This window comes from Meleagris gallopavo, chromosome Z (genome assembly GCF_905368555.1).
Source record: "Meleagris gallopavo chromosome Z, MGAL_WU_HG_1.1, whole genome shotgun sequence".
Lineage (NCBI taxonomy): Eukaryota > Metazoa > Chordata > Aves > Galliformes > Phasianidae > Meleagris > Meleagris gallopavo.
The window spans coordinates 73,052,319-73,065,742 of NC_139435.1; the positions used below are offsets into that span (position 1 = coordinate 73,052,319).

Sequence of the window (13,424 nt, forward strand, 5' to 3'; positions counted from 1 at the left end):
CCAAGACAATGAAAGAAAAACTTCCTGAAGCCACTTTGAAAGCTTCACAGGGAAAGGAATGTAACAGTGTTTGAAAACTACACTGGGCTACTTTTCCCATAATAGAAACTGCTGACATTAATTAAATTATTGTTCAGTTTTGTGCCCAGAGCTTCCACTCCCAAGAACTACAATGGTAGGGGCCAAAATGTTAAGTCCACAATTTCAATTACCTCCTACTAAAACACTTGGTTCTACTACAGTACCACAGGAAAACCAGTAAAACACATCATGAAGTCATACCAGAACTTCAGCAGTTCATTCAGGAGAAAGTGAACAAAGGGAAAACCAAGATGTCTAATGTAGAAGTTCAAAAAGCAGAACTTTATTAACAGGCATGTCAAACAGAAAAGGAGCCTCTCCAACTGCCATACACAGCAGACCCCCGAAACAAGACAACTCTTGTGAAACTTAAAGGCATACCATTTTTCAGGTCATTGCCATCAAAAACTACAGTAACACAAACTGCTGTCATAAACGTGTCCTAAAACAGTATGCTGCAATTGCTATTCAGGTGTTACCAGTCAGATGAAAGGTCTAAGGAACACAACATTAATAAAGGATAACAACAACAACAACAACAAAAAAAAAAAACCACCAAAACCCACACTTTATGGATTTATTATTTTGTTTCAAGAAAGTAAAAAACACTTCATTGCAGCAATACCTTCTAAATGCGTATGCCAAAACGTCTTCAAGAAATAGCTTGTTTCAGTGCATATACAATTCCTAGCCTGAAGTAATTTGTCTACTTGTTACCATGGGCAGATCACTGTTAAAAAACAAAGATTCATCATCTTTGCTAAAATTCTGATCTTCACCATCACCCAGTGCACAAGTGATAAACATCTCTCAGACACAAGCATTTGTACCTGTCTTCAGGAAAGACAGGAATTAGTAGATCAGATCTAAAAAACAAAACAGAAACAATAAAACAACAACAAAAGAACTACTCCTCTGCACAGAAATAGCATGCTTATCACAGAAATATCAGAAAATGTACTCTCAAGAATGTAGTTTTGCCCTATAAGGAACCAAAAAATATATTGGAAAGTTCTAAATAAAAGATTACAAAAAAAACACAAGCACTGAAGTTGTAAGAACAGAACAGGTCAGAAGTGAGAGCCCTAAATGCTGACTTTGTCCAGAAAACAAAGTGCAGTCACACATCTAGCCACACAGGCTAGAAACGGTTGCTTTTTAAAATACATACATAAATATGAAAATTATATTTTATCATTTCACTTAACAAAATTTAAACAATAAGTAGATATGGTGACAACAGTTTAAGTCAACCATCCTGTTAAACCTGTGCAGAGGGATACAGCAGTTAGTTATACCTCTCATCACAGCACTTAAATACTATCCTTCATTCTACCCAAGAAAATAACATTCCATTGGTGCTAGGCAAAGGAATGAATTCTCACAGAAACTGTCTTTACAGAGAGCCATGAAAGCAGGTGGAATTCCTGAAGCCCAACCTTTTTGCATAGAATCAAATGCTTTCCAAGAGCTAAACAGATTTTCAGGTGAGAGTGTATCTTCACTTAGTGCAAAATTACCATACTTACAATCCTTCAAAAGAGTGATGGTTATTCAGTTATTTTAAATAGGCTTCTCTCTCTAGGGCCACTTCCATTCGACTCTGTTTTAATCCCTGTAGAACACAATTTAGGTAAAGCTTTTATTTCCCCGTAAAAACAAGATTTTTTCAGTCCTTTACAAACCAAGAATAGTATTTAACTGCAGATGAGACCCAGAGAGTTAAAAAGGACTGAAACTAAACTATGTGTCTCCATTTTGTACTATGCCTCTACAGAATAATTAGAAACATGCGTTTCTTGTATTAAAAGTGTATTAAAAGAAATCTTTGGTTATAACCCAAAGAAATTCTATTCATTTGAAGATACCCTGAGGAGCTAAATCCCCATTCCTAACTGTCTGAATATCAAGAGTTAAATTCCTCCTATAGTTCTCTTCCATCATTAACCATACAAAGAACAGAAATCAGCCCTCCACACTGTGCATTTTCAACAGCAATGCTGACTGCTTTTGCTAGGCCTCCAAGCATCTGAAACAATTACTAATGAACAAAGTGTCTGGAAAATGCCAGTCTGATGCCAAATGGGATACTACCAATCTAAAAAAAAAAATAAACAGAAAACAATATTTGGACATAGAAGGTTACATTCATATTTGCTTCACCTGCCTACAAACACAGAACCTGTTCCTTCAATACTGATACAAAACACTGGTTAGAAGAGTGTTTAATGGGATTTTAAGTAGAAAAAAAAATTGAACAAAACCAAGCTGACCAAACACCTGGGCTCACTTGACTGCAATTCCAAGGTAAGAATATGCACACAATGTAAAATAACCTTACGTCTAACAGTACAACAGTATTACATACATTTCCAGATAGAAATAGTACGTACCAGATAATACCCAGTGTGATAACCACTCATATACCAAGCTATCAACATGCTCCCCAATGCTTCATCGTCCTCAGTAGAATCTGGCCCCATAGGTGGTGGAGGAGGAATCAACTAAGAAATCACAAAGAAAAATCCAAGTTGTCTTTGTTTCAATTAGTTATATCCCAGGTTAGATAGCAACAAACTCTAAAAGATCAAAATATAAAACTAAAAACCAGGAATATATCCTCAGTGCATGCCCTGAAATGGAACCAAGCGAGGCAATCTTTTCAGGAAACATTTAGCTTCCAAAGCCTAGAAGAAACATGGCTCCTGTAGTTTGGCTGTTCAGGTGTTTAATTAGGCAAAAATATTTATCTATATCAATGAAACACTGTTACTTAAAAAGAAAGGTGTAGTTTCTTGAAGTATCCTCTCTTTGTATTCCTACCAACAGCTTCCCTATCACAAAAATAAGTAATGATCAGGCTCCATACATGAGATCCTTGTGATAGGTATAATTTAATGCATTACCAAATATCCAGAAAATACAGACTTTAACACAGAAATGAGTTCTAAAAGACAGGTGATCATGAGACTCAGTTGGAAAGTTTGAGATCATAAGTATTCATCTTCACTTACCGGTGGTCCTGGTGGAAAGGGTGGTGTCCAGCAGGATAAGAATGGTGGAAGTGTTCTGAATTTTGATCCATGCTATATTGAAAAAATTCAATAGTGCAATCAGATAGAAATTGAAGGTATGAAGATTTTATTTAACAGAAGCATCTGAAGCAACTCAAAACCATAAACTCAAGGCAATGTATCTCAGCAATTTAATGACTGCAATAAGAACACACATTTCTGGGGAGCATTCCATGACTAGAAAAGTAAAACTTATATACACAGCGAGGTAAACAGAGCTGACAAAGATTTACACAAGGTTTTTTAAAAAAAGTTTTTAAAAAAACAGAAATAAATGTTTGCACTCTCACATGAAGAGGCTATCCTTATAGGCATACACATAACTTCTCTGCTCCTATGTGGCTGACAAGTGCTAGCTGAAATTACTAAATTCAAGGTGCCATTTCCATACTGCTAATGAATCTATTTCTTTAAGGAGAACTAAAATACAGTAGAAAAAAACCAAACAACTTTAGAATGAAATCTTTCACAAATGCCAATTTTTAGGAAACGCAGTGCAGTGTATAACTACACTTTTATTTAAGACTCCTCCAGAACAAGGAAACTGGAGATCCTACCAAAAACCTCAGATAAGCCACTTGAGAAGCTACAGCAGAGACCTTTTTTGACACCTATATATCACTTTCGCTGCCTTCAATGTTGTATAAAATAAAAATACACCAAGTGGCTTGTAAAGGTGCAGTCTTAAAAGATTAAGAGTGCTGTTGCTAACAGCATTATCACAGTCCACAGAACAGCAACCTTCTTCTTTCAAGTTACTAGGCAGAAGTTCTGCAGAAGAACTACATAGTAGCTGCATTACTTGAAAATTACCCATGAGTGCTAACAAGCAAGTTCACATATCCACTCTCAAAACGCTGTTCCTTTCCTTCTCAGGCAATCACTATCGTGGTAAGGCACTGCAACTGACTCCCATCAGTCATGGCACCTTGGCACTGGAGAATTCAAGGAGTGTTTGGACAATACAATCACATATTGGGTCTGATGTTTGAGTGGTCCTATGTGGAACCCAAATTTAAACTCCAATCCTTGTGGGTCCCTCCTCAACTCAGGATATTCTACGATCCTATGAAAAATATTACCTTACTATCTCAGAATTTAGACACCAGTTTTAACAGCAATGTAGGAATTGTTTCAGATGATGCTTAGCTTACCCTTCCCAAGCCTGGAGGTGTTGGTGGTATGGGAAACCGTAAGTTTTTAGGAAAGAATCTTGCTTTTGTGCAGTTACTTCCATTTTGATGTGACTGGGAAGATTTTTCACTTTCATCTGTTGAATACAGACTCTCGTTTTCATTCTAGAAGACCAAAACATTTTTATGAGATACACACAGTAGGAAATCGCAGAAATCAACTTCACCGTGAAAAAGTAGAGGAAGTGCTGTCCACATCTTTCCCCCCATCTAGGCCTCCCAACCCTCTTCAGGGAGTATCTCAATCTTATCTGTTCATCATTTTCAATGTATTTTCTCCCACCCGTAAATTTCTTATTCCCACTTTCTACCATGCTGACTTCAGGAAATAAGGGGAGACTTATTATGGCCTCCATCTGTGTATGTCCCTTCACAAGGGAACTAGGTTTCAATTCTCACATAACCCATCTGGTCACTGCAGCGGTGCCAAAAACACTGAAAAAACACCCTTCATCTCCCTGGAATTCCCCACTTATTTACTGTTTCATCGCTAGCTGGAGGGAGTAGATCAGCCAGGTTCTGTTCCTCCTTATTTCCATATCCGGTGTAAGTAACAACACATGTACCCCTCTTCAGGTTTACGGAGGCAATAGTTGCTGGGTAGACATTACCATCCTCAGACCAAACAGCGTTACAGCTGTCACCAACTTTCCACTGCAACAGAAATGAGAAAGGCAAGTAAGAACCTACACCAAAAAAATCACAGGGAACAAAGCCTTTTCCTAAACTACTTTTTTTTTTTTTCTCTCAACCATGAGAACGATGTGCCTTACCCAGGAGTTTTTCCCCAGTGAAAACGTGATGTAAGAGCTACCTACAGCCGAGGTCTGTCACACCATTTCCACCCCCCTGTTACTTCCAAGGTAATAACAGCAAGCTCGTTTTTTGAGTACCGCTGCAAAGCACAACCTGCAGTACAGACATCATCACAATCTACAAGAAAGCTGACCTGTTTCAACGACACGCCGTTGCTCTTGTTTCTGTTCCTGTTCTTTTTGCTGTTTTTCCTTTTCATCCCCGGCCGCTGCTCCTGTTTATCCGAAGGCTCTGAGCAGTCCCCGTTCTTTAAAGCATTCTTAACGAAAGAAAAGGAAAGTAAACCACAAGAAACACAGCACGGTGGCTGGGCAGCCCAGTGCCGAGCGATGCGGCCCGAAGCTCCGCGTCCCTCCCCACTCCCAGCGGGGCCGCCCCTCACCCTGAAGGACGCCACCGCCTTGTCGTACGCCTTGATGAGGGCCGTGTCGTCCCACATATCCGAGTCGTCGCTCTAAAGAAGCCACAGAACGCTTTCTAAGAGCCGTCCCGTCCCCCCTCGCTTCCCGCGCTCACGCCCTCCCCCCCCTCAGCACCCGCAGCCCACCTGCCCGGCGCCACGCCGGAACAGCACTCTGCCCGCCATGCCCACCCCGCCCCGCCCCGCGCGTAGCCCGCCGCGCACGCGCACCACGAGCTTCCGGCGGGCGGCACCACACGCGCGGCGAACAGCCCCGCCCCGCGCGGCGGCTACAATGGCGCAGCCGTCTGTGGTGATCCGGAGTGGCCATCTTTAGGTTGCACCCAGCGCGGCCTTTCGAGCGGGAGCTAAGAGCCAAACAACGGCAGGCGGCGAACTTCTCTTTATTTCTCACCAGCTACGCCTTCCTTGAAGCCCTTAAGCTACAAACAATAGATTTTGATCCGTTGGACTTCAAACCCAGCGAGGACCAGGGCTTCATTCAACTCCTTCCCTCAGGTTTAAGCCTCTGTCAGCGCACCGCTCATCCAGGCAGCAAACTTGTCTGCAAAGCAAGGGCTGCCCTTTTCATGATGTTATTCTTATCGTCAATTTGTTCAAATTTTTAACCCTTTTGGCTGAACAACCTCAATGACAGAACAACCTCAAGATCTGCCGACATTTGCAATACACTGATTTGAAGCCTGGAGCTTCTCCAGTTAGTATGAGCAGCACTCAAAGATTACCCATGAAACCTACAACTGGATAAGCTGCTCCTGTAGCACAGACTGAACAATGACAGTTCCTCCACAGTTCCACCTATTTTGTGTTCTTTGCTAACTTCAAAAATCAACTGGTTAACAAGCATGACCACTTCAGATTAGACAGTATTTCATGCAACATTTTATTGTAAAAATATGATGAGTTCTACAGTTCAGACATCTGTAAGTCCAAGCACATTTGACTTGTGTGTTCCATTGTGAATGATGTTGTACTTTAAAAGTTAAGACAAGAAAACCAGGTCTTGCTGTAATTTAGAAAACTGATTACTGGAACCATTAGGTAAAATCTACAAATGCAGCAGTAGCTGGAGTAAAGCTATTACTAGGTATGATCATTTTTATGCATGCAGAAGACTATAGTCTTCAAGACTATTGCATTCCAGACAACCAAGCCTATACTAAACAGAAAACAAACTAATGCTAGTTGAACAAGGCTGCAAGATAAACATTTAATCATTTAATGGCAAGTCATTTTATGAATGATCTTCTAGGCCCTTTTCCTTGATTGATGTACTTTTATCTTCTCCACGCAGACAGTTCATTTTGCTCCAGCTTGCAGAGACTTCCTTTCATTTGCTGCCTTCTGTTTCTGCTGCATTATTTCAGAGTCTCTGTGAAGAAGAAAAAAAAAAAAAAAAAAAAAAAAGCTTTCAGATATTGGCTTGATGATTTTCTAACCAGAGTTTCATACATCTTTTTTGCAGCCCTTTATCAATTCCATTTCAATAAAGGGCATATATTATAAAATAATCAGTTAACCGCTATCACATCTTTATCCTGATCATTTCAGCAAGGTATCCCATGATGTAGAAATGCCACTAGATTAAGAGAATTATGTGAAGTATAATGTAATTTTAGAAATAAAGAGCACAATGGATCAAACATCTTCAAGATAGTATTACAAAATATTTCCCTGTTAACACCAGACAAAAAAGCTGCTCAAAAGTACTAAGCCTTTCGAGGTCTTGCCAAAAATAAACATGTATAACAGCAGATATAGTAAAACCTACATCCAGGTTTTGTATTCTGATAAATGAGTGGACCATGAACCAAAGAAAAATATTTAAACCCTGTTTCAGCTAAGACACTGGATGTTCTGTGTCTCATCTTTCCTCCTATTTTGCACAATCACTCCAATCAATGGTGCTGGGTATCTTACCTCTGCTTTCTCTGAGATGCAGACAAGCTATCCTCTTTCCTTTTGCCTTTAAGAGTTTCCTGAGTCTTCTTCAGGTTCTTTTGCCGAGCAAGTTCACGCTGATTTCCACCTACAAGATACCGTATAGTTTGTACAGGCAGTACCACTTTCTAAATGCAGTTAGCATGTCTATTACAAAAATATTTATTTGGCTCATTTTGCAATTAGCAATGACATTATCTTTTGTCGTGGTCTCTCTCTCCTGCACAGTGAATCAAGAAAGCTTTTTTGAGTGCACCCTCAGCAAGTTTGCAGATGACACCAAGCTGAGTGGTGCAGCTGACATGCTGGAGTGCCCTTTGGGATGCTATCCAGAAGGACCTGGAAAGGCGTGAGAGGTGGGCCCATGCCAACCTCACAAAGTTCAACAAGGCCAAGTGCAAGGTCCTGCACCTGGTAAGGGCAATCCCAAGCACAAATACAGGCTGTGTTGAGAATGGCTTTAGAGCAGCTCTGAGGAGAAAGATTTGGGGGTGTTGGCTGATGAAAGACTTAGCACGAGCCAGCAGTGTGCACTTGCAGCCCAGAAGGCCAACTGTACCTTGGGCTGCATCAAGAGAAGTGTGACCAACAGGTCAAGGGAGGTGATTGTGCCCTTCTGCTCTGCTCTTGTGAGACCCTACCTGGAGTACTGCTTCCAGTTCTGGGGCCTCAACATAAGAGCATCAAGCTGTTGGTTCAGAGGAGGGCCGCAAAGATGAGCTGGAGCACCCCGCTACAGGGACAGGCTGAGAGAGCTGAGGCTCTTCAGCCTGGAGAAGGCATTGAGAGGACCTTATAGCAACAATTCAGTCCCTGAGGGGGGCCTACAGGAAAGCTGGGGAGAGACCAAAGGCATGGGCCATGACAGGGTGAGGGGAAATGATTTTAACTGGAGAAGGGTAGATTTAGACTAGATATTAGGAAGAAATTCTCTACTGTGAGAATGGTGAGACACTGGAACAGCTTGTCCAGAGAGGCTGTGACTGACCCCTCCCTGGGGTCAAGGCCAGGCACAATGATGACAATTGCTCTTCCGATGAGGAGTCTTCCTTAAGAAGTCACGAACATGATGTCACCATCCAATATGGCTTACAAATTAATTTTAAGCTTTTAAAGCCTCCTCAAACTCTTCCCAAGGCCCTCTTAAGAAATCAAGAAGCCAACGGCCTTACTTATTTGGAATCCAGAAAAATCTACCTGCTTTCCATCTGTGGTTGCTGTCACACAAAATCAATGCTAGACTCAGCAGTGGTCTTGTGGTCAAGCAGCCTGAACTTTTAATAGGATTTGTATTCTATTACTGGTATACGCATATCCCAGAAGTTCAGTTAGGACTACTATTAAATGTCAGAGTTGCCTTCACCTAGAACTGTGAAGCAGAGAAGACGATGGAGTATACAAGCGGCTGAATCAGAACCCCACATCCTCATCAAGACACCCTGATAAGTAAAAAAGAGTTTAGCACCCTCCCCAGAATAAGTCCTTGCACAGGGTGGACACCCCTAACACTGTTCACAGGTGAAAGTAGTTCCATCATATTCAAGAAATTACATGGACAAATGCTCAGGCAAGTTCTTGCCATGGGTTTTTGTTCATAGCTTTCCTTCCTCTGCATGCTTCTTTGATTTCATTCTAAGCCAACATCTTCCTCCTTTTATGAGTTTCCCTATATAAGTGATACCTTGCTTTGGCAGCAAGGACACAGTCACTGTTGGTCTACTTACTTTGCACTGACGCACTGTTAGTCCATTCAACTTACTACAAGTGAACAGTAATAAATAAGTGACCGTAAGTCTTATTTGTTGTACTTAAGCACAGCCTTACAAAGTGTTTAGTCTCCCTTTCAACAGACAGCAGTAAGTGAATATATTTTTATTAAAAATACACATACAGCACTGTTGCCAGCACAGAGGAGGACTCTATGGGGACAGAAAGTTTCCTCCACAACTATCAACACCCTGAACTAGCTGCTGAGAAGGCTTGCAATCTTTTTATCTGAAAGCACTCCTGAAAGCACAAAGAACTGCACAACACAGCAACTGCTCAGAACAGTCGCACCTCTCCAACCAAACACTCTAGGTCTTCTTTGTGATGGCCATAGCAATTACAGACACTAACACTTCTGTATTAACTGAAAATCCTTAAGATGACCTATGCCATCTCTCAAACTCCAAGACCAATCTCTCCAAACTTCACGTGCCTGTAAATTCAGGTACACAGAGTCAAGGCGAAGAAGAAAATTTAAAGCTTTATTGTTGATATAATCCACAGCTTTGTACAAACCCCACTTCTGAGCTGATAAAGGTATCTGCCATGCCAACAAGACAAAAGCGTTTCTTCGTCACAGCCTCTGGCAAGAGATGCTACATACAGCATATTATCACTGCTACTTCCTGAGGGCTGCTCCTGCTTTTCAGGATGTACTTCACCTGAGACTGACTACATTTTGCAAAAGCTAAAAAAATTTCAGTTCCATCCTTCTCACAAGCACTCAGTCAGATCCTGTTCCCAGAGTTCAGCCATGTGAAACAATCAATATTTTTTCAGAAACGGAAATGAAATGGCTATCTCTGGCAGTATTGGGAGTTGATTAGAACTTGATGACTCATAAGCAGATGATACATTCCAGGCTATAAATGGTTCTTCAGTTTTGTAGTGCTTAGTGCATGAATGTCACGAGTATATTTGCAGCAAGGTCTTACGTGGTGCTTGAAAAAACTAAATAAATATTTATCATGAAGGAAAAAAAAAGAGGGAAGTCAAAACACAGTGTTTTAGACAGAAATCATACAGGAGCTACCCTCCTTAACCTTACACACTCCCTTCTTCTTTAATCAAGCAGTGTCTGCAGTTACTCCATACCTGTATGTATAATCTTCTCAGCACAAGAACCAAGCTGGATGGTGGAATGAAAAGCTTGGCTGCTTTTACTGCACAGCAAAGGAGAACAGATAGAAAAGTATGGTAGCACTGCATATACACTAAGCATACAGAAGAAAGCTGCTATTTGAAAATAAACTTACTTGTACCATTTCTGTTTCCAAGAAAACATCACAAGGACTATTTGGCCCTTGCACTTTACCTGAGATGTTGATTGAGTATTCCTATCTCTTAAGCGATGATGCTGTCTTATACATTCTATACATCAACCTAAATCTTCCAAGAAAGGTTGTTTTGACAGGATAGCCTTAGTTCTGCCTATCTGTGCTCTTTCATTTCCAAGACCCAGCTGTGTTTTTAGAGAAAAGTAAGCAGAAACTTCTGTACAGCACTGGAACAAGCTGTAATACTTTTTCCTGGACAGAGGCCAAAGAGAACAGCAGTAAGGACTGAGTACAGATGCCAGAGTCCCTAGAGTACTTTCTGAGCAGCAAAGGACCTAATCACATGTCAGATCGCCAGCAGAATAGAACTGACCACCACTATATTCGAAAAACAGAATGCTGAAGTAAATCGGGCAGTTTGATACAAGCACAAAGGAATAATGGAAGACAAGTACCAGGAAAAAAAAACATTCATTTCATCCAGTCACCAACATCTTCACAGATTTATTGCATTTCCAGGCACCTCAGGTATTTGCACATTTTCAGTTTGGCAGTACAAGAACTACCATGAATTTATGAATGCAGAGGCACCGGTCTCATTCTATTTTACCAGATGAACATCTGAAATGAGAGTCTAGCCCAGGCATGACTGATATTTCTGAACTAAAGCTTAGAGCAAACAGAGAGGCAGCATACCACAGCTGCTACCCCTCTAGCATCCTGGCACTGCACTGAACTGAAATGCCTTACAATGAAACGCTATAACTCTGTTATCCTTGGCTGCAGGACACTGTACATCTCTTTAATCCTTAACACATAGTTATAAGAACAGGAAACGAACACCATAAAAAGCCATTAGCCTGACACTTTCTCAAATTCAAGGTCTGATATGTGGGCTGTTTGTGATCCAGGTCATCATGTGCACTGTGAGCAGTACAGACGATTCAGAGCTGTATCTGTGCTGTTCGGAAGTGCCTCCTCACCTCCTCACCTCACGGCACGCAGTTCCTGTGCTGTTAAACACAACCTGCAGAAGCCAAAAGAGCAACCCCACCAAGCAGGCAACACTCTACATTCAGTTCACAGTTCTCCACCATTTTAGCATAGATATATATATTAAAAAAACAAAACTACTCATGAATGAAGTCACAACGCTTTCAGCCCTAATCACAAACAAAGCCAGGCACAGTTACGTACCCGCCATCACACGACAGCCCTTAAGCCGAGTGGTTCCGCTGTTGGCGCGGACCACCGCCTCTCCTCAACCTCCCCTCCCCGCCGCTCCCTGAGGAACGAAATACCCCGACAGCCGCGCTGCTCAGCGCACGCCCCACACCCCAAGCAGCCCCGCGGACACTCACGGGTCATCGCGACACGCTGGAGCAGCGCAGCACGCCGAACACCAGAGAACCGACACCTGCTAGAACGTTCTCCCGCTCCGCCTACCGCTCCCGCTCTTTATGAAGCGCTACCGGCCCGCACATCACGTGAATCGGGCGCGGCGCTTCACCCAACCAGCGTGCCGCGCGCTGGAGGCGGGTGCACAGCGACGGAGCGGAGCCTCTCGCTGGCCGTAAGGAGGAGGAGCATTTGCACTGTGGCGCTCTACTCGCGCCCGCCCCGCGTCGCGCGCTGATGACGTCACGGCCGCGCCGGTGCGCCGCCTGCGTGCGCGAGCCGGCCCGGCCGTGCCGCCCCGCCGCCCGTCCCCCCTCGCAGACTGCGGCGCGCCTCCCGCCGGCCCGGCGTCATGTTCCGCCGAGCCCGCCTCGCCGTTAGGCCCAACGTGCGGCCCGTAGGGAGGGGTGCCGGCGGCGCGGCGGAAGCGGAGCCGCAGGGCTCCCCGGCGGCTTCTAGGGATGAGGCTGCGGCTGCCGAAAGCCGGCGGGCCGACAGGTGGGTCCCACCGTGCTGCTTGGCGCGGGGAGGGCTGCGTCGGTTCCGGCGGGGCGGGGTGGGCCGGGCTCGGCAGCCGCCCTCCGCGGCTTGCACGCCGCGGTGTGACTCGGCATTCTCACCCTGTCCGCCGCTCTGCGACGGCTGCCGCGTGCACTGCCGAGCCGAAACGCTCTGACTTTTCCTCGGGCTTTTTGAGTATCCTAAGTGCTTTTAATTGCAGTGGAAATAGGGTTGAGCTTAGGAGCAGTTCTCCCAGAGCTGTCTCCAGTCTGATAAGTGCCCTTCAGAACATCCTTATCACCTGGCTTGTCTGGCATGTTGCATTATTACCTGTTTTTTGTTGTTTGTTTGTTCTAAGTTAGAATCTGTCCTTTATGACAATCTGTAGTGTGTTTGGTTTGGTTTTTTTTTTTCTTTTTTTTACAATTTCTATTTGCTTTGACTATAAACGCAGGTATTTAGCTAGGCTAGGCTTCCAGAATTCAGACAGTGGGAGAAAGGGAGTGCCCAGCCTGCAAGTACTGGGAGACTGGGGGGAATTTTCAGTCCTGGGAGCAGGCAGTAAAGACTCAGGTGAAAGCTGGTGCCTCACTTCCTACATTTGCTCTTCCTAAATTCCACTGAATTCTTCTGTGTGGTTCCGAAGGCCTCTGCTAAGCAGATAGGAGAGGGCAGCCCCAGGGATTTATTGCAGTGTAGGTAATTATTAGCTTCTGTAGATGATGCATTTTAAAGATTGGCTGCCTCTGAAGATACAAGGATATGTACTCGGTTTGATCCAAGTTTTAAGAATAGCAAATATGGACATCTTACTTATTTTCTTGCCCCACCCAAAGCATTCTGTCCTAGCCTCTTCAACATGTAAATGTACTGCTATTCCTTTGTCTTCTAAACTCTGATTTGGTTTTGGTGATTATCAGGGAAGTGAAAATTCCCTGAACATAAAAGTTCTTTT

General features: G+C 43.2%; 3 protein-coding genes across 12 annotated transcripts in view; 1 reads left to right on the forward strand and 2 right to left on the reverse strand.

Moving 5' to 3' along the window:
• Nucleotides 1-342: 342 nt before the first annotated feature.
• Nucleotides 343-5,799, reverse strand: SMN1 (survival of motor neuron 1, telomeric). 2 transcript variants are annotated; one of them, XM_085213367.1, is made up of 9 exons: nt 5,712-5,799; nt 5,547-5,618; nt 5,298-5,423; nt 4,829-5,002; nt 4,310-4,453; nt 3,096-3,167; nt 2,475-2,585; nt 1,611-1,696; nt 343-947 (listed from the first exon to the last, which is right to left on the reverse strand). In XM_085213367.1, exons 1-8 carry the CDS (start codon nt 5,748-5,750, stop codon nt 1,640-1,642), a joined length of 795 nt encoding a protein of 264 aa, XP_085069493.1. In that variant the 5' UTR covers nt 5,751-5,799; the 3' UTR covers nt 343-947; nt 1,611-1,639. The 2 variants fall into 2 exon arrangements, with proteins under 2 accessions (XP_085069493.1, XP_085069494.1); XM_085213368.1 differs by lacking the exon at nt 5,547-5,618 and having other exon boundaries at nt 5,712-5,795.
• Nucleotides 5,800-6,454: 655 nt separating this feature from the next.
• On the reverse strand, nt 6,455-12,088 carry LOC104915343 (small EDRK-rich factor 1-like). Its single transcript, XM_010726217.4, has 3 exons — nt 11,932-12,088; nt 7,506-7,614; nt 6,455-6,957 (listed from the first exon to the last, which is right to left on the reverse strand). Exons 1-3 carry the CDS (start codon nt 11,936-11,938, stop codon nt 6,885-6,887), a joined length of 189 nt encoding a protein of 62 aa, XP_010724519.2. The 5' UTR covers nt 11,939-12,088; the 3' UTR covers nt 6,455-6,884.
• Nucleotides 12,089-12,200: 112 nt separating this feature from the next.
• Nucleotides 12,201-13,424, forward strand: part of BDP1 (BDP1 general transcription factor IIIB subunit) — a 62,940-nt gene continuing 61,716 nt past the window's right edge. For all 9 annotated transcript variants that reach the window (XM_085213370.1, XM_085213371.1, XM_085213372.1 and 6 more), the window contains exon 1: nt 12,201-12,466. In XM_085213370.1, coding sequence (XP_085069496.1) covers nt 12,321-12,466 — 146 coding nt within the window. In that variant the 5' untranslated portion in view covers nt 12,201-12,320. The remainder of the gene's footprint in view (nt 12,467-13,424) is intronic.